This window comes from Rhinolophus sinicus, chromosome 15, assembly GCF_057876585.1.
Source record: "Rhinolophus sinicus isolate RSI-liver-muscle chromosome 15, RSI-T2T, whole genome shotgun sequence".
Classification (NCBI taxonomy): Eukaryota; Metazoa; Chordata; class Mammalia; order Chiroptera; family Rhinolophidae; genus Rhinolophus; species Rhinolophus sinicus.
In genome coordinates, this window is record NC_142515.1 from 84584358 (window position 1) to 84601961 (window position 17604).

General features: G+C 53.2%; 2 protein-coding genes across 5 annotated transcripts in view; both read left to right on the forward strand.

Moving 5' to 3' along the window:
• MED26 (mediator complex subunit 26) overlaps window positions 1-3246 on the forward strand; it is a 44978-nt gene extending 41732 nt beyond the window's left edge. For 2 of the 4 annotated variants that reach the window (XM_019736952.3, XM_019736951.3), the window contains exons 2-3: window positions 53-127; window positions 551-3246. In XM_019736952.3, the coding sequence (XP_019592511.1) occupies window positions 53-127; window positions 551-2203 (1728 nt within the window). In that variant the 3' untranslated portion in view covers window positions 2204-3246. The remainder of the gene's footprint in view (window positions 1-52; window positions 128-550) is intronic. The other 2 variants (XM_019736958.3, XM_019736957.3) reach the window with 1 other exon arrangement.
• Window positions 3247-5221: 1975 nt separating this feature from the next.
• Window positions 5222-17252, forward strand: SLC35E1 (solute carrier family 35 member E1). Its single transcript, XM_019736735.3, has 6 exons — window positions 5222-5677; window positions 5966-6036; window positions 8183-8320; window positions 9121-9246; window positions 13536-13781; window positions 14242-17252. The coding sequence occupies exons 1-6, from the start codon at window positions 5269-5271 to the stop codon at window positions 14470-14472; spliced, it is 1221 nt and encodes a 406-aa protein (XP_019592294.2). The 5' UTR covers window positions 5222-5268; the 3' UTR covers window positions 14473-17252.
• The last annotated feature ends 352 nt before the right edge of the window (window positions 17253-17604 follow it).

Genomic DNA, 17604 nt, shown 5'->3' on the forward strand with positions numbered 1-17604 from the left:
TCCGTGTGGTAGGGAGAAGGGCCGGGCGTGACGAGCAGCTCCTGTCTTGCAGATCCGGAACATGGTGGCGGTGCTGGAAGTCATCTCCAGCCTGGAGAAGTACCCCATTACCAAAGAGGCGCTGGAGGTGAGCGTCCCTGGCCCACGCACGGGGCAGGCACTGCAGGAGTGGGAGGGTTCCGTCTCAGAGCTGGGGCTCCTTCCTCCACAGGATGCCCTGCACCCTCAGGGCCGAGGAGGGGCTGCCCAGGGGAGGCCGCATGGGTGACGCTGGCCCTGGACCTTCGTTCACTGTTGCCTTTGCCACAATGTGCTCTTCCCTGGCAAAGCGCCCTTGTCATGGTCGTGGCGCCAGCGGCCTGCAGGATGGTACTTCTGAGCATGCTCTCTCTGGCTCCAGGACCTGAGAGTCTGAGTACTCGATTTGAGAACTCAGATGTCACAAAGGACCCAAAACCCATGTAGGTTTTGTGTCTGGAGAGCCAGTACTTTAGGGGTCACAGGGGACTCTCTCCCCCAACAGTGTGTCATGGTCTTTCTCTTGTTGTAGGAAACTAGACTCGGGAAGCTCATCAACGACGTCCGCAAGAAGACCAAGAACGAGGAGCTCGCCAAGCGGGCCAAGAAGCTGCTGCGGAGCTGGCAGAAGCTCATCGAGCCCGTGCACCAGAATGAAGCGGCGCTGCGGGGGCTGGCGGGGGCCCCTGGCTCTGCCAATGGGGGTGCCCATAACTGCCGGCCGGAGGCGGGGGTGGCCGGCGCACCCAAAAGCATCCACGACCTAAAGAACCGCAATGACATCCAGAGGCTGCCTGGGCAGCGGCTGGACAGGCTGGGCAGCCGCAAGCGCCGGGGGGACCAGCGTGATCTCGGCCACCCTGGGCCACCTCCCAAGGTCTCCAAAGCAAGCCATGACTCTCTGGTCCCCAACTCATCACCCTTCCCAACCAACGGGATTGGCGGGAGCCCCGAGAGCTTCCCAGGCTCCCTGGACAGTAGTGGGCACGTGGGCCCCGAGGGTGGCCGCCTAGATCATGGTGAAAATGACAAGCACAGTGGCAAGATCCCTGTCAATGCCGTGAGGCCACACACCAGCTCTCCGGGCCTGGGCAAGCCCCCTGGGCCCTGCTTACAGAGCAAGGCCGTGATGCTGCAGCAGCTGGACAGGGCGGACGAGACCCCAGGGCCCCCCCACCCCAAGGGGCCTCCTCGCTGCTCCTTTAGCCCCCGGAACTCACGGCACGAGGGCTCTTTTGCACGGCAGCGGAGTCCATACACACCCAAGGGCTCTGTGCCCAGCCCCTCACCACGGCCCCAGTCGCTCGATGCCACGCAGGTGCCATCACCACTGCCGCTGGCCCAGCCATCCACCCCTCCTGTGCGGAGGCTGGACCTGCTGCCCAGTGCTGATAGCCCAGTGTGCTGGCTAGAGCAGCCCGAGGGCCACCAGCGGCTGGTGGGGCCAGGCTGCAAGGCGGGGCCACCCCAGGCTGAGCCCCTCCTGCCCAGGGCTGGCTTCTCCCCGGACTCCTCCAGGGCTGACAGTGACGCAGCCTCATCTGGTGGCTCGGACAGCAAAAAGAAGAAGAGGTACCGACCGCGTGACTACACGGTGAACTTGGACGGCCAGGGGGCCGAGGCAGGTGTCAAGCCTGTCCGGTTAAAAGAGCGGAAGCTCACCTTTGACCCCATGACAAGACAGATCAAACCTCTGACCCAGAAAGAGCCAGTACGGGCCGACAGCCCCGTGCACACAGAGCAGCCGAGGACAGAGCTGGACAAGCCCGAGGCCAAGGCCAGCCTGCAGAGCCCCTTTGAGCAGACGAACTGGAAGGAGCTGTCGCGCAATGAGATCATCCAGTCCTACCTGAGCCGGCAGAGCAGCCTGCTGTCGTCGTCGGGCGCGCAGACCCCGGGGGCTCACCACTTCATGTCCGAGTACCTGAAGCAGGAGGAGAGCACCCGGCGTGGGGCCAGGACGCCACACGTGCTGCTGCCTCCGGGGCCGCCCACTGACCTCCCGGGGCTGAGCCGCCAGGTCACGCAGGACGATCTGGACAGAATCCAGGCCCACCAGTGGCCAGGGGTGAACGGGTGTCAGGACACACAGGGTAACTGGTATGACTGGACGCAGTGCATATCGCTCGACCCGCACGGCGACGACGGGCGGTTGAACATTCTGCCTTATGTCTGCTTGGACTGACGGGCCCTCGGCCTCTAAGTGCATTCCCACCTCGCAGTTAGCGGGCGGGGGGTGGCCGGGGCCTGGGAGCCTCCAGTGGTGGGGAGCACGGCCAGGGTGGGGGGCGGGGGCGGGAGTCTCGGTCACTCCATGCTCTTCCCTCAAAATTCTCCTTCTTTTGTGAAATGCTGCTACCAGTTTACTAACAAAATTACAAAGGAAGGACCGTGTGGAAGGAAGGCCGGCAAAGTGAGTTCAGAACTCTATAGCAGACCAGCTATAAAAAGCGTCAGTCCCCCACCCTGGAAGCGGTGCGGACACTTCCCAGCACCGGTGTGCTGGGACCTCAGTTGCAGGCAGGCACAGAAAACCTGTGGGAGAGGTTACCTTTAACAGAAGCACGCATCTCATCGGTGTTTTCTGTTCTTTCATTTGGCCCCGAGTGTCTGAGGCTGTGGGCACCACCACAGCCTGTGTTTGCACCCCACCAGGTCAGTGTTTCTGTCACGGTGCCAGAAGCTTCTCGGCTGTAGTAAGCTGTTGGCGTTCGGCAGGCCACCTGGCCAGCTAGTTTGACCCACACTCCACGGGCATCCACACATTCGTATCTGGTTTCAGTTCAGACCCAGTTTTTAAAGAAATGCTGCAAAAACTTAAGTTTTCTAGAGTTTATTTTATTCCCCTCTTCCATCTCACCACCAGCCAAATAATTTTCCTTTCTCCCTTTCCATTTCCCCTTCCTGCACATACCTAGAAAACTTCACCTTTCTAGAGTCCCATCCCCAAAACACGGTTCCCACAGGTGCTACTGGTTTGTCCGCTGTACTGTTGGCGAGGAGACCTGTCTGTGCGCTGGAAACACTCATGACCATTCCTTTAGATTCGTTTGCCTTATGGTTATTGTCATAACGCGATTTGCAAAAACAAGGAGCCTTAGTGAATGTACAGTACCTAGACTTCTGTGTTCTCAGGATGCAGAAGGGAGCAACTTTGCTATTTGGTCCAATAAGTGGACACCTTGTGATATAAATGTGGAAATAAAAAAAAAAAACCATTTGCACAAACCAGTCTGAGAATCGTTTCTAATTTGGTCCTTGACAGCCAAATCAACTCTTTCTGATTTCTGGGTGAGCCAGAAAGACCTGCACCCCCTATCCAGACTGCAGGAAGGCAGGCAGGCAAAGTGACCAAGTCAGCCTGTTAGCATTCTGCGTGGGCACGGACCTCTACTTGCCTTTCATCCTTTCAGGGCCATATGTTGCCTCTCCCACCTCCAAGGTCACCTGCTAGCTTTGGGTGACAAGAGACCAAGGGTCCACATTAAGGAATCTTATCCTGTCTCCAGGCCTCACCTGCCCCAGAGAGAGGGGCCCTCCCAAGCAGGCTCAGTGGCCTAGGTCTTGGTGACCTCGTGTTGCCCCCTAAGATGTTTGTAGTTTTTACATGGCATGGCGCAGAGCCCTGTCTCGCAGCATACCCCTTGGCTCTGGCCCCAGGCTGCCAGCTTCCCATGCAGAAGGGAGCAAAAAAATAACTTCTCCCTTGACTATAAAGTGGTCATTGTTTCATTCTCCCCCCTTGTCTCTGGAACCATAAGCTGACTTTGATTTTCTAGATTTTTTCACTCCGGAATGTGTCCGCTTGGACATACCTACTTAATTTCACAGATGAGGAAGCAGCTGCCCCTGAAGAGGAGCAGCCCCGTCCAGGGACCTTCAGTCATGCCAGAGCCAGTGGGGATCTGACATAGCCTTGAGCAGGACACCCACCCGAAGAAGAGGGCTGTCAGTTTGAACATTGGCCTTGCCATCTACCAGCTGTGTGGCTAATCACTTCACTCCTGAGTACGTGTCCCCATTTGGGACATGCAGATGCTTACTCCAGAGTTGTGAGGACTAAATTAAAAGATCAGTTTAAAAACAAGTCAGTGGAACCATCTGTGCTGTGGAGTATCTAGTTCTTTTCCTAACTCCACCTGCCTGTTTTCTCCCCCTTAATGTGGCCAGCCCTGCTGCTGTGCGGTGTCCGAGAAAGTGACATTAGTCGGTGACAAAGGGTGCTTGGCACAGCTGGGAGATTTAGCGTGCAGGTTGGTGTCCTATGAATACCTCCTTTCCTCAGACCTGGGTTTTGGGACAGGTCTCTGCTCCGTGCCCCACCTGCAGGGACCACCTCTCCTGAGTACCCAGTAAGTTCCAGGGTAGATACTGCCTACCTTTAAGAAGTCAAGTTTAAGCTAAGGTTTCCCTCCAACATTTTGCAGATCAATGGTGGCCACTGTATAATTTGCCACTGTAAAAGAATTCTAAAACCCTCTTCCCTCCCAAAGGTTGTTAGTACATGACTTGGAGCACATGAAAGACCATCTTGCTGAAAACACCGCTTGGTTTCTCCGCTGGGGCCTGGGACTGCTCCAACCAGGCTGGTCCTGGGGCACCAGCAGTCGGAGACGGCATCTCCCCTCCCGCAGAGCCCTGTTGACAGTACCCGAGGAGGCTGCTATGTCTGAGCTTCGGTCTGTCCGTCTGTGAAATGGAGAGGGTCTTACCGCACAGAGCACGTCGTGGCGGTTCCCAGGACGCGCTCCCGATGACCGACCACGGGAGTCCGCTCCCGGTTTCAGAAAGAATTTAGCTTTTCACAATTTGGTCTTTCACCCTCGGTGAAATATCTTTCACCTCCGCTGCCGCCTGCCCTTCAGGAATCTGGTTGAGGGCGCCCGTGTAGCGCGGACGTCGCGGCATGGCCTGCGAGCTCGATGGCCGGCTCATTAACGCCGGCGCGTCGGGGCCCCGGCTCCCGGCCCCCGACCCCCGGCCAGCCCACCACTCTGCAGACCCGTTCAACTCTCAGCCGCATCTCCTTCCGCTTCCTAGATAGGCCCCGCCCCCACCGGAAGCCCACCGCGGGAGGCGGGGCCTGCGCTCGCTACGTGGTGGCGGGCGCGTCAGCGGCGCGCGGCGGTGACACTAGACCGCGGCGGCCAATGGGGAGCGATATTGGCTGGCGCTCCCGCCCATCCCGGCCCCGCTCCCGCCCCGCGTCTGGCCGTCGGACGGGCGGGAAGGGGTGGCCGCTGGGGCAGGATGGCGGCGGTGGCTGCCGGCGCGGGGGGCCCGGGCGCGGCGGGCGGCGGCGGCGGGGCGCGCGAGGGCGCGCGGGTGGCGGCGCTGTGCCTGCTGTGGTACGCTCTGAGCGCAGGCGGCAACGTGGTTAACAAGGTGATCCTGAGCGCCTTCCCGTTCCCCGTGACCGTGTCGCTGTGCCACATTCTAGCTCTGTGCGCCGGACTCCCACCGCTGCTGCGCGCCTGGCGCGTGCCCCCTGCGCCGCCAGTCTCGGGCTCTGGGCCCACCCCGCACCCGTCGCCCGGCCCTCTGCTGCCGCCGCGCTTCTATCCGCGCTATGTGCTGCCGCTCGCCTTCGGCAAGTACTTCGCGTCCGTGTCAGCGCACGTCAGCATCTGGAAGGTGCCGGTGTCCTACGCGCACACCGGTGGGTGCCGCGGCCGACGGACGATTAATGTCCAGCCTTGAATGCCGGGCTGGGGCCGCCAAGGCTGTTAGCAGGGGAGAGACACGCACGAGGGTCTAGGGGAGCTGGGGAGCCGAGCAGGGCGGACCACAACTGTTGGGATGGGGGGCAGCCCCACAGAAAGAGAAGGACTGACGAGGTTTGAGGGGCTGCCAAGCTATCCCAACCCGCGGTGGCGTTGGGACAGGCTCCCAGGGTGCGCCCTGGGTCTAGCACTGCTCCCTGAGCACCCCTTGCTTCTTTTCGCAGTCAAGGCCACCATGCCCATCTGGGTGGTCCTTCTGTCTCGGATCATCATGAAAGAGAAGCAGAGCACCAAGGTAACCCAGGCGGGCTCTGGGCAGGTGGGGGCTCCCAGGGCGTCTCCGCTGTTGCCTGGCTGGTGACGTGGTCCAGGCTCCTGGCCTGCGGGCTGCCAGGCTTCCTGGCAAATAAGGAAGTCGGCTTAGATGCCTCTGGTGGCCCTTTTGCTGCTAATTTTCTCAACTCACCCTGGGGGCCACTGTGATGTGAAGGTTGTGTGTCCCTGAGTTGTCTCAGCTGTTTGGTCTCGTGGACTCTGCCGGCTCTCTCAGGTCTCACTTCCTCCCTGCTTTGATTTCCTACCTGGGTTTGCAGGTAGGCAATGACTTGGTCCCATCTTGGCCAGGCACCCTGTGCCCCTCCAGTGGGATCTGGGGTGGGGCATCCAACTTCTTGCTGGAATGGAAATCTGACAGAGTTTCACTTCTTTGCAAGAGACGGGTCAGTCAGGGTCAGGGTTGCTGGGGTCAGAGTGAGAGGATAGTCAAAGGAGTCTGGTTTTGGCAAAATTCAGCAAAGTCTTTGACATAAAAACAGCCAGGAATAGGAAATGTCTGAGAATGGAAGTGAAAGCAACACACAGAACCCAGGGCTGCATAAGGAAGATGCTTTGGGCACAATCCAGGGTCTGTTCAAGATGCCAGTCCAGGGTATTTTCTGGCTTAGGGTGAGAGAAGCTGTGGCTTCAGCCAGAGACAGCCTTGCCTGTGTCCTTAAGTGGAAGTGGGGCTCCCGTTGTCCCAGCTGGAATCCATTTCATGTTGGACAGAGTACCTCTTTCTACATGGTCAGTTTCTGGCATCCTGTATTTGATGTAACAAAGCGGCAGTGCCCTGGATTAGCTTATAGAAATTGGGCCGCCTGTAGCTGGTTTTTTCATTTCAGCCCATCCTTTTCCCTGAAAGCCCTGGGTGTGCTCTGCTGCTTGCCCCCTGGGTGATGTCAGGTGTGACTTGTCTCCTGAGTCGGAGTTGCCTGGGAGCTGTGCGACTGCATCACTCGATATCACAGCACGTTTATCAGGTTTCCCCGTTGTACGGGACATTGGACCCAGCTGGGGCAAGGAGCTGGAAACTTCACCCAGTGAGGAAACAGTGGGGAATGGCCTGGGCAGGAGACTAATGATAATGACAGAATAAGTATGGACCCACCCGTAAGGCAGATAAGGCAGGTCATTCCAGATCTCGGGAAGCAATGGGACTTGTAAGGAGAGAGTCTTGTGCTTACGGGCCACAGCCAGCAGTAGGGGAGCTGGAATTCAGAGCCCTTGCTCTGAATGGGTGGTGTGGGGGAGAGTGGGAGGGCCTCACCACCCCCTCCTAAAAATGTCCACAGTGCTTTAAGAATGTCCTTTGTAGGAGACAGATGAGCGGGGAGTCAGAAAAGCTAGATGTCAGGAATGGATCCCATTTCCCCAGAATTTGGGAGCTGTTTAGCCAGCAGAGCTCAGGAGCCATTCCATGCACCAGGCTCTGGAAAGCTCAAACGTTCTGGAAGGCCTCCTGTCATGGCGTGTTACTGGATGCCTGCTGTGTGCTGGGCACCAGGATAGAGCAGTGAACGAGGACCTGCCCTAAAGCAGTTGCAGCAGCACAGACGATGTAAGGGACACTTATACGGGGTGGAAAGCTCTGTGCTTGGGAGCACGCATCCGAGGAACCTGACGGGGAGAGGGGGGTTGGGGAAAGGTCTTGTGAATGGCGTGTGAACTGAGACCTGAGGGGAGAAGAGGTCTCCTGTTGGAGAAGGTGTGTGTGTGTGGGGGGGAGTGTCCCCGCCAGGGGTAAGTGCATGTTGGAAGAGGGACCCTGCCAACCTCTTAGAGGATTGGGGTTTCAGACGCTGGTGTGTTGGTGGTGGCAGTGGATAGATCTGTCAGGACCAGCCCAGGTTTGTGGCTCTGAGCAATGGCTCTTACTGGGGGGTGTTGGGATAGGGAATAGTGCTGCCCACAGTGACACAGCCCTGCCCCAGGTACCCTGATAACCATCTGCCTCGCCCCCAACTCCTCAGCATATCACTGTCAGCTAACACCATTGTCCAAAGGGGTAGGTGGTATCCCTTCGGTGAGGGAGAGAGCGTAGCTCAGGCTTTCTCCCAGGCGTCTGTTGGGCAGCCCAGCTGGACGCCGGCCCAGCAGCCCCTCCTGCCTTCTTCCCACAGGTATACTTATCACTCATCCCCATCATCAGCGGGGTCCTGCTGGCCACTGTCACTGAATTGTCATTTGACATGTGGGGGCTCATCAGTGCTCTTGCTGCCACACTGTGCTTCTCACTTCAGAATATTTTCTCCAAAAAGGTATTTGGGCACCATCTGGGATGTGCATGGTGTTTTGGGGGTGCACGGGTGGCATTTGAAAAAGTGGCCGAGTAGGGATTTCTTCGGTGTTGGAGCAGAAAAAAACGATTCATGTTGCCCTTCTGCTGGTTTTCTACTTGTTGTTTAATTTTTTTCCCCCTTTTTCCGCCTTCCCCCCACCCCACTCTCAGTTCAAGCCATTGTTTCTCAGTCTATTTGTGTAGGACACAGCTCCCTGGCCCATGCTGGTGTTGAGCCTTGCGCTCCCCCTGGCTGAGGCAGTCGGTCTCCGGTCGGCCGCTCACAGCAGCTCATGGCAGCTCTCACCCGCTTCCGGCCACTCACGCTGGCCATCGGCTGCTCGTGGTAGCCCACGGCAGCCCTGGGCAGCCCACAACAGCTCACCCTGACCTTCCGCTCTCACGGCAGCCCAGCTCCAGGGAGAGCGATTGTTCACAATCTTAGCTATAGAGGGCGCAGCTCACTGGCCCATGTGGGAATCGAACCGGTGACCTCGTTGTTAGGAGCACAGCGCTCCAACCACCTGACTGGCCCCAAGTGTTGATGTTGGGTTTTTTTTCGTGGTTTTTTTTTTTTTTCTGTTCTCGGTCCTTTGTGCATGAAGCATTATGCTTGTTTTGGGCATGGGCTGTGTGTCTCATCATAGGTGCACTTGCAGGTTTGTTGGTCAGGGTCAGATGTCGGGGTTCATGTACAGTCACTGTGTTTGGGGCCTGGGTCACAGCCCTTTTTGCCACTTACAGTGTCAATCAGCCTTTAAAGGAGTTTTCTCTCTTCAGGTATTGAGAGACTCGCGGATCCACCATCTCCGGCTGCTGAACATCTTGGGCTGCCATGCCATCTTCTTCATGATCCCCACGTGGGTCCTGGTGGACCTCTCAGCTTTCCTGGTCAGCAATGACCTGGTGAGTTGGCCGGCGCCGAAAACACACCCTTTTCTTGACTGGTTCCAAAGTGGGTGTTTTGTTGGGGAATTATGCCTCTGTGTTGACTTTGGAGCATTTGGGGCCTCTGACAGCCTGCGCCTTTGAACACTCAGCTCTTTGTCATGATTCACGTTATGTGCAGTCGAGGAAGTCAGCTTCCTTTGCATTTCCTCTCCAGCGTGCTAGATCCCAGCTGCTGATAGTGGTCACATTTCTGCCAGTGGCATGAAGGAAGAAAAAACTCCCAGCATGGGGGACTTTTCCTGTCCTAACGGTCTGGTTCAGATCTCAGTCTGACTTTTTAAAACTGTGCTCGATTCCTTTTTTGACCTCATCGCTATACATATTTCCATTTACTCCAGTCATAGGTGTAGCTCTCTGAGTACCGGAAATAGCTTCTTCCCACCACCCACCAGGCCAGCCTCCAGAGAGTGCTAATGCAGGTGACAGTGAGAAGGAGGTGGGCGTGGTTCTTTCAGGCCTCAGTTAGGGAGAAAGATTTAATACTGATTAGGGCTTACTGGGGTCTGACTGGACGCTTGACCTTGGTCCTTAATCCTTAGTACCACCTGTGGATGCTGTGGAAATTATCTTCAGTTACCAGATGAGCCAACGGTGGCTCCAGGTTCTAACTTCCCTTCTACACTGATTTGCTGTGATTTTCCTGTGAAGAACTTTCCAGTCAACCAGGACTAGTCTGTTAACCTTGAGCTACAGTCCACAAGAAGGCAGTTCAGGGTTTCTCTTTTAATTACCAATTTTCAGAGTAAAGAGTTAAGAGCTGACTTCAAATGTTAACCAGTAAGTTGAGGGTTTTTTTTTTCCTTTTGGGGGGGATGGAGGAGGATTCTTTTGGTTTTTTAGTCTCATTGTGAATTCGTGTTTGTCAGTTGTACCTGTTAGTCTTTTCATATTCAATTTATCCTGTCTTGGCAGATGGAGTCCTTCCTTTTGGCTCCCTGCCCTTCTGACAACACGTCAGCCTTGGTGGCTTTTGGTCCAGCAAAATGTGCTCCTTTATCTGTGCACCTCCCATCCCAGACCTGCCATCAGCCACTCTTTGGGGAACCCAGGTTGTTTTTAGTGGAGAGTGGTGTTGAGAGACACAATCTGAACGCTATGTGTGCTCACTGCTGTTGGACTAGCATTACTTTTAAGCCTATGCAGTGAAATACTGGGCAAGACGTGTTTGGGGCAGAAGGGAGAGTTCATATTGATTGTTCCAATTCCCTTTTAATGCCACGGGATTTATTACTGCTTTAATTTTTTGTTTATATTTTTTCTGGAATGCTTGATTCCTCGCAACATTTCCTGTTCACGTCCTACTCCAGTTATTCACGTACATGACCCTCCTGTACACACAGAGAGTCACTCCAGAATGAGAATCCTGCAGGACAACAGCGGGTTGAGCCCTGAGAGAAATTTAAGGTTTCTGTGCAGCTCTATTTGTCCTTAAAACACGTCCCATTAAAACTGTACAACAGGTCCTCGAATAATGGTGTTTCGTTAGAGCTCTGATGAGATGCCGTAGAACCTTAACTCTTGTTTCTATCAATTAGCCAGTGGTAAAACTGGTTTCATTATAGGTTGTTTTGATTAAAGTTGCAGAACCTATCAATGCTGTTAAATGAGGACTTACTATTCATTTGAAATACTGTGTTCTAAGGGCACTTGAAATAATTGTTTTCACAACGTGCCTGTGTCACTGACTTGTGTGGTTGGGTTCCTTGGGTTTGTTTTCAATTTTTAGGCATTGCCTTCTTTTTATGCCCCTACTGAGTACGTCAAATCTTTTATTTCCAAAGTCAAAGGATATGACAAGTTTTATTCAAAGAAGCCTGGCTTCAGTCCCTTTCGCCTTCTCCCACTCTCCCCCTCCCCCTATAGGAAGCCATTTTTGTGCACTTGGTTTACCCTCTCAGGGTTTCTTTTCACAGATGTAAGCAAACTTGTATATATTCGCACCTTCCCTCCTCCTTACACAAAAAATGACTTTTTAGATATTTAGAAAAGAGCAATTTGCTCTTTTCACTCAATATGTCCTGGAGATCACTCCATGTTGACATATTTAGGTCTTTCTCATTCCTTTCATTGGCTGTATTATATTGTCAATAAGTTTGTTGTCAGTTCTCTTTTACTGTCCTATGTTACAGCTCTTTGGTGTCTGCATACACACGCACAAACGTGTGTAGACAGACTTTGCTCTGGTCTCTTCTTTGGTTTTTCTTGTATTGATATTTTTTCAGTTTTCTTCTATTGATCACGATTTTTTTTGTTGTTTTTTATTTTAGTATCCTCTTTTTCTTTTTGAGGACACACACGCGCGCGCGCGCGCACACACACGGTGCCAAAAAATGTATACACATTTTAAGAAAGGAAAAAACTATAATACTCGCTATATACCGATAACAAAAGATGAATGAATGCAAGTCACATTTGACTTCTGCAATTATAAGAGGTGCTCAAAGTGGTTACCGTCAGCATAATTTTAATACAGTTTTTTCCTTTCTTAAAATGTATATACATATTTTTGGCACCGTGTGTGTGTGTGTGTGTGTGTGTGTATTTAACATTATGGGTCCCTTATCCATTCTAATGGCAGCCCTATAGGAACACACTGTATTCAACAGTGCCCTACAGAGGCCATTATCCCAACGAGGGGCAAAAGTCTGGGTGACCTTGAGCAGGTCACCTCAGTGTATCTTGCTCACCTTTGAGGGGACCGTGTGATCCCTCCCCGAGAGGTGGTAGAGATGGAATCAGGCAATCATCCTAAGATTGCTCCAGCTCCCGTCCTCGCAGGGCCACCGTCCTAGAGGAGCCAGCTGTATCCTCCCAGAGCCAAGGCCATTGTGATCCAGCAATTGGCCTGCAGAGACCTCTCTGTCCTCAGAGCATTGGGACACAGGGATGTCCCAGCACTGCTGTCTGGGTCACAGATACTAGAGAGACGGACATCCTGGGGCTGTCTGTGGCTGGTGTGCTATCTCCAAGGTCATTCGCTGGCCTGGCAGCCTGTCTATACAGACTCTTGGTTCCCCATTCTGAAGGTACCAAGGTGGGGCTGCAGAGGGCCGGGAAGTGTGGGAGCTGTGCTGTGTCTTCTGGCGTCCAGCTGTAAATACGTATACAGAAATATTGAGTGCTGAGCGTTCCCAGATGCCTGGCCAGGGTGGGGCCTACCTGCTTCTCCCCATCTGCTTGTCCTGGGGTCAGCCCAGGCTCTTTGGGGGATTCTGTGGTCCAGATGTCTGCACTGGGTTCTTGATTTCTGGACCCCTTCATCAGAGTGCCTCATTCCGGGGAGGATCAGACAGTAACTGCAGTTTTGATGATAATAGCACCTTCTTATGTTTGTGTGGCACTTTAGGAGCCATGACTGTGTTTGATCCCCGCAGCAGTGGCATTGTATGGGCTCAACAGGGCTCAGCCCCCGTGGCACAGATAAGACATTACGACCAGAGAGGTCAAGCAGCTGCCCAGGGCTTCCAGCGATGGGCAGACCCAGGGCCTCTGGCTTCCCACCTGGGGGGTTCTTCACACACTCAGGGGCTGCCTTCCCAGGACCTCCCCGTCTTATAGGATGCATTATGTCTGCTCTGGTCTTAATGTTTGTGTCCCCTAAAAGTTCACATTTTGCAACCCAACCCCCAATGTTACAGTATTAGGAAGTGGGGCCTTTGGGGGGTGATGAGGTCATGGGGGGTGGAGCCCTCATCAGTGGGATCAGTACCCTTACAGGGACCCCCAGAGAGCTCTCTCACCCTTCCCACCACTTGAAGACACCCCAAAAAAGTACCATCTATGAAACAGGAAGCCCATGCCAGATATGGAATCTCCTTGATCTTGGCCTTCCAGCCTCCAGAACTAAGAAATAAATGTTGTTTGTAAGCCCCCAGCCTGCGGTGTCTGTTTCAGCCGCCCGATCAGACTGAGACCAGGTCCAGGAAGCAGGTCTCTCTCTCTGCTGAGCCCAAAGCCATGGCCCTCACTGTCCAGGGATGAGGGGAGACTTTGGTTCCCGTCCTGCTCTGTGCCCTCTATAGGCACCTGACTTCCCCTATCCAAGCCTCCACTTCCTCGGCAGGAGAGGGAGGTGCTGATGGTGCTGGTGGTGAGGGTTAGAGGCTGTGCATACAGAGCCCCTGATAGCACGCGACAGTCTGGGTCTGCTCCCCACTGTTACTCTAATAAGCCACTGTGCACCCCCCCGCCCCCCACCAAGGCAGGCATGTGACCGCGGTGCTGTCTTGCTCCCCTGTCTATAGACATATATGTCCCAGTGGCCCTGGACGCTCCTGCTCCTGGCTGTCAGTGGCTTCTGTAACTTCGCCCAGAATGTTATCGCCTTCAGCATCCTCAACCTCATCAGCCCTCTGAGCTATTCAGTGGCCAATGCCACCAAGAGAATCATGGTCATCACGGTGTCCCTGATCATGCTGCGGAACCCAGTCACCAGCACCAATGTCCTGGGCATGATGACGGCCATCCTAGGGGTCTTCCTGTACAACAAGGTAAGTTTGGGGTGGGGGAGGCTGTCCCCTCCACGCCCAGGGAGGCGCCAAGAGTTGGTGGAGGGAGGAAAAGAAGGGGCCTCGCCAGGAGCTAAAAGGCCCAGGTTCCAGCTCCTAGCTGTGCCACTGACAGGTTTATGGTCTTGGCACAACCCCACCCGCCCTGGCCTTCCTTTTCCCACATAGATGACTCCGGCCCTTGCCTCGCTCCAGCTGTGGTTCTCAGGTCTACTGCGGCTTTGTCAGGATTTCACGCTCTCCTCACGTAGGATCTGTTTAGTCCACTGTAAGGACACGGATGGCTAACAGGGAGGGCTGGTCCATTAACCATTCACTGGCCATGTCTGAGCCCTGCTTGGGTCGACACTTGTGTCTGCCTGTGTATCTTGAGCTCCCTTCTGTCCTATGCGCATGTCCTGGGGAAGGAGCCAAGTGTCCCACTGCTCTCTTGATCCTGCAGACCAAGTACGATGCAAATCAGCAAGCAAGGAAGCACCTCCTCCCCGTCTCGACAGGGGACCTGAGCAGTAAAGAACACCATCGGAGCCCCCTGGAGAAGCCCCGTAATGGCGTCCTCTTCCCCCAGCACGGGGACTATCAGTACGGCCGCAACAACACCTTAACAGACCACTTCCAGTACAGCCGGCAGAGCTACCCGAACTCGTACAATTTGAACCGCTATGACGTGTAGAGCCTCATGCACAGGGTGGGCTTTTCTGTGACTCCTGCCCCACCCCCAGCAGCACCACTTCTGACAACCAGTGAATGTAAACCCACCCAAGGGGATGGTACACAGGAGTGGTATACAACCATCAGAGGACCCTGGGCTCCCAGCGCCCGGAGCAGCAGGACGCCCTCCCTGCCGTGAGGACCACCACCCTCGAGCTCCTGTGTTTCCTGCCCTTCCTTCCTGGAGTCTGTCATCTGAGGGCGATTTTGCTACAGAGATCTTGGCCAGGTGTTACCTTTCTGCGTGGACTTTTCCCCTATGTCATGTATTTCAGAGTTTTTGTTCTGCTTCCCAGATAACATTTCCAGATAACCCTCTGGAAAGGTGGGATCACTGTGGATACAGACCCCGGAGCAGGCAAGGGGATGGACTCAGTTTCCCCATCAGCCCCATGGCCGTTTGCAGTTACTAGCAAGCACGCCCAAGTGAACAGCTATTGCAGTTAGCATGGGATTCCTGGAGGCTGATTCTTTGACCTGCAAGTCAGAATTGGTGCGTGCAGGGCACTGCCCCTCCCAGGGCAGTGAGGAGGTGACTACAGAGCTGGGGCAGGGCTCATTAGGAAATCATGTTCAGTGTTTCAAGCTCTATTTCCATAATAGTCGTTTTGTCTTTTCTGGTGGGTCTTCACTGCTGTGATGACTTTGCAGGATGTTGCGGAGATACTGATTTTATGAGAATCTTGCATTTTTCTAGGGGATATTTTATAGTGGTATGTATATTTATGCCTTGGTCCCAGGAGGGGACGCATTAAGACTGGCTTATGGGTTGAAAACCCTTTTGTTTTTAAACGTTTAAAAATAAGAAAAGTTCCCACTGGCGATGCCTGTCTTGACACATCTCGGCATTCTGTGGGAAGCAGTGAGGTGCTGAGGAGCGCCTCCCGAATGACCACAATCGCTGAAAGCAGAATGAATCCAGAATATCATCTCGATGATTAGTGTGACAGACGAGAGCCCAGTGCTTGGATTCCATGGCCTGTGCTCGTGTTTACGCTGGGATCTGAATCTTGTCCTGGTGAAGGGGAGCAGGGCGAGCACCAAGCGAGGAGCTGGTTTGCCAAATCTGCTGCTTTGGTCAAGGAAAAGTTTGGGTTCTGGCAGGTTCAAATCTTCAGAAAGATTATGTGAGCCCAGCAGGTACCTCTGTGTGCCAAGGTCCAGGTCGGGGTCTCCAGCTTTCTTGGCATCACGAAGGACTGTCCTGCCTCCCTGAGAGGACCACTGGCTGGGTGGGTGGGGTCTATGGTGATGGCTGCTTTCTTCCTCCAGCATTGTCCGGGGTCACCCTTTACCTGCTGGTGAGTGAGACGTTCCCCCATTCAAAGACGTGTTGTAGCTTATGCTTGACTCCTGGTCGGTTGGTTTTTGATCATTGGAATTTTGTATTGAAGAGGTTCCGCTTTGTCAGCTCACAAGTGGGCCGCTCCTGGAGAGTTCAGAGAAGCCCTCTGACCTGTGAGTTGATGAACCACCAGCCTCCGGAGTCCCTGTTTGTTGTCTGTTGTTCACTTGCTAATCATTACTTTGGCTCCAAGTTTCAAGATGATTGCTGTGTGAAACCTGAAAAGGCAATCCTGAAGGGTATTGTTGGTGACAGGCGCTCGCTGAGTGCTTTCACCAGAGGCAGTTCAATTTTTCTCACTGGTGAATAACAAGTGGGGATAATTTTTGCAAGTCTGCCAAGATATTATGATGGTTGTCTTTATGATTACAGTAACTGACTCCTTGAACATATAATTGAACTCCAAAATGAATTATGCCTCCATTCAGCTTTAATGAAATTTCCAATGTTGCTGAAATTTGTATATTAGTTTTCCTTTTCCAATGCAAGATCTGCTGGTGAGGGGAAATAACTGACTGGTTTTATTATGATTTATAAATTAATAAATGGGATATTTAATTCTGTATATAACATAAATTTACAGTAAGTACATACACTGGAATTAATGAGACAATCATATTAGACCAAATCATCAAATCAAAGGACAAAGACATACTTTTGAGACTTGATATTTCAGAGCTGACATTGACTTCTTGAAGGCCTGATTTCCAGCCACCTACCTCCCTGGCCCGCCACGCCCACCCCACTCCCGCATTCATTTTTGCATCTCTATTCCTCTCACTCCTAACTGCTGGCGGTTGTGGCAGCGAGTTCAGTTTACCCATCCGTGATGCGGTCTGGCCTGTGACACTCTGACCTAACTCCTTCATTTTACAGAAGGGGAAACTGAGGCTGAGGGCATTTTTGAATAGTTTTGTGTTGAGATTTGGTGTGGAATTTTTTTGAGGGCGCAGCAGGGATCGAACTGGCAACCTTGGTGCTATTAGCGCCGTGCTCTAACCAACTGAGCTGACCAGCCACCCCGGTGTGGAATTTTGAAGCACTTACTTTAAGTCATTAATTGTAGGGAAAATCAAACCCCCGTTACAAAGGAGAGAAGCCAAAATACGTTCCAGTGAAGCAGCACTTGGAATTTCTGCGTTTTGCTGTGTATTTGGTATACATCGTTCAATAGGCCCTTTACTGTCACTGGGACGTAACCAGACCTGATACGTTAAGGGTCTAACCGCCTTAAGGGCATAGGACATTAAATTATTAAAGGATCTGAAAATTGTGAAGCCTTTTTTTTTCCATTGTCACCTGTTTCCAAGACCTAAATGCTATAGACTGTTCTGTGGGAATTACACTGTATATTCATTGATGGCATTTACCAAAAATAAATGATGGTCTCCAGGGAATTGAGACTGTTCCCAGTTTGTCAGTGAGGGTCTCTGAGTGACCCTGTCTTTAGTGTGCCCAGCAACAAGACAAACAAGAGGTAGAGAAACTGACCTGGTTCTCATATCCCAGTGTATTGCAACTTTTTTTTTTTTAACTGAGCCAAGTTTAGGACCTGTAATTTGTGAATCTATGAGATGGGAGAATAAAACTATAGAATCACAGCTTAAAGAGTTAATGACATGCCTTTATTGAACAGAATAACATGGAAAACCCAAGAATGTTGTGGCAGCTGTGCTTATGGTGATTGTTTTTGGAGGAGTCATAGCTAATATGTGCCTGATGCAGTGGTGGGTTTTCATGCACAATCCT

Bases quoted from the DNA above. Each gene is read 5' to 3' on its own strand.
- SLC35E1 (XM_019736735.3), top strand. From the start codon at position 5,269: ATGGCGGCGGTGGCTGCCGGCGCGGGGGGCCCGGGCGCGGCGGGCGGC. The intron at 6,037-8,182 runs GTAACCCAGGCG...TTCTTCCCACAG, and splicing joins AAGAGAAGCAGAGCACCAAG to GTATACTTATCACTCATCCC. The intron at 8,321-9,120 runs GTATTTGGGCAC...TTCTCTCTTCAG, and splicing joins AGAATATTTTCTCCAAAAAG to GTATTGAGAGACTCGCGGAT.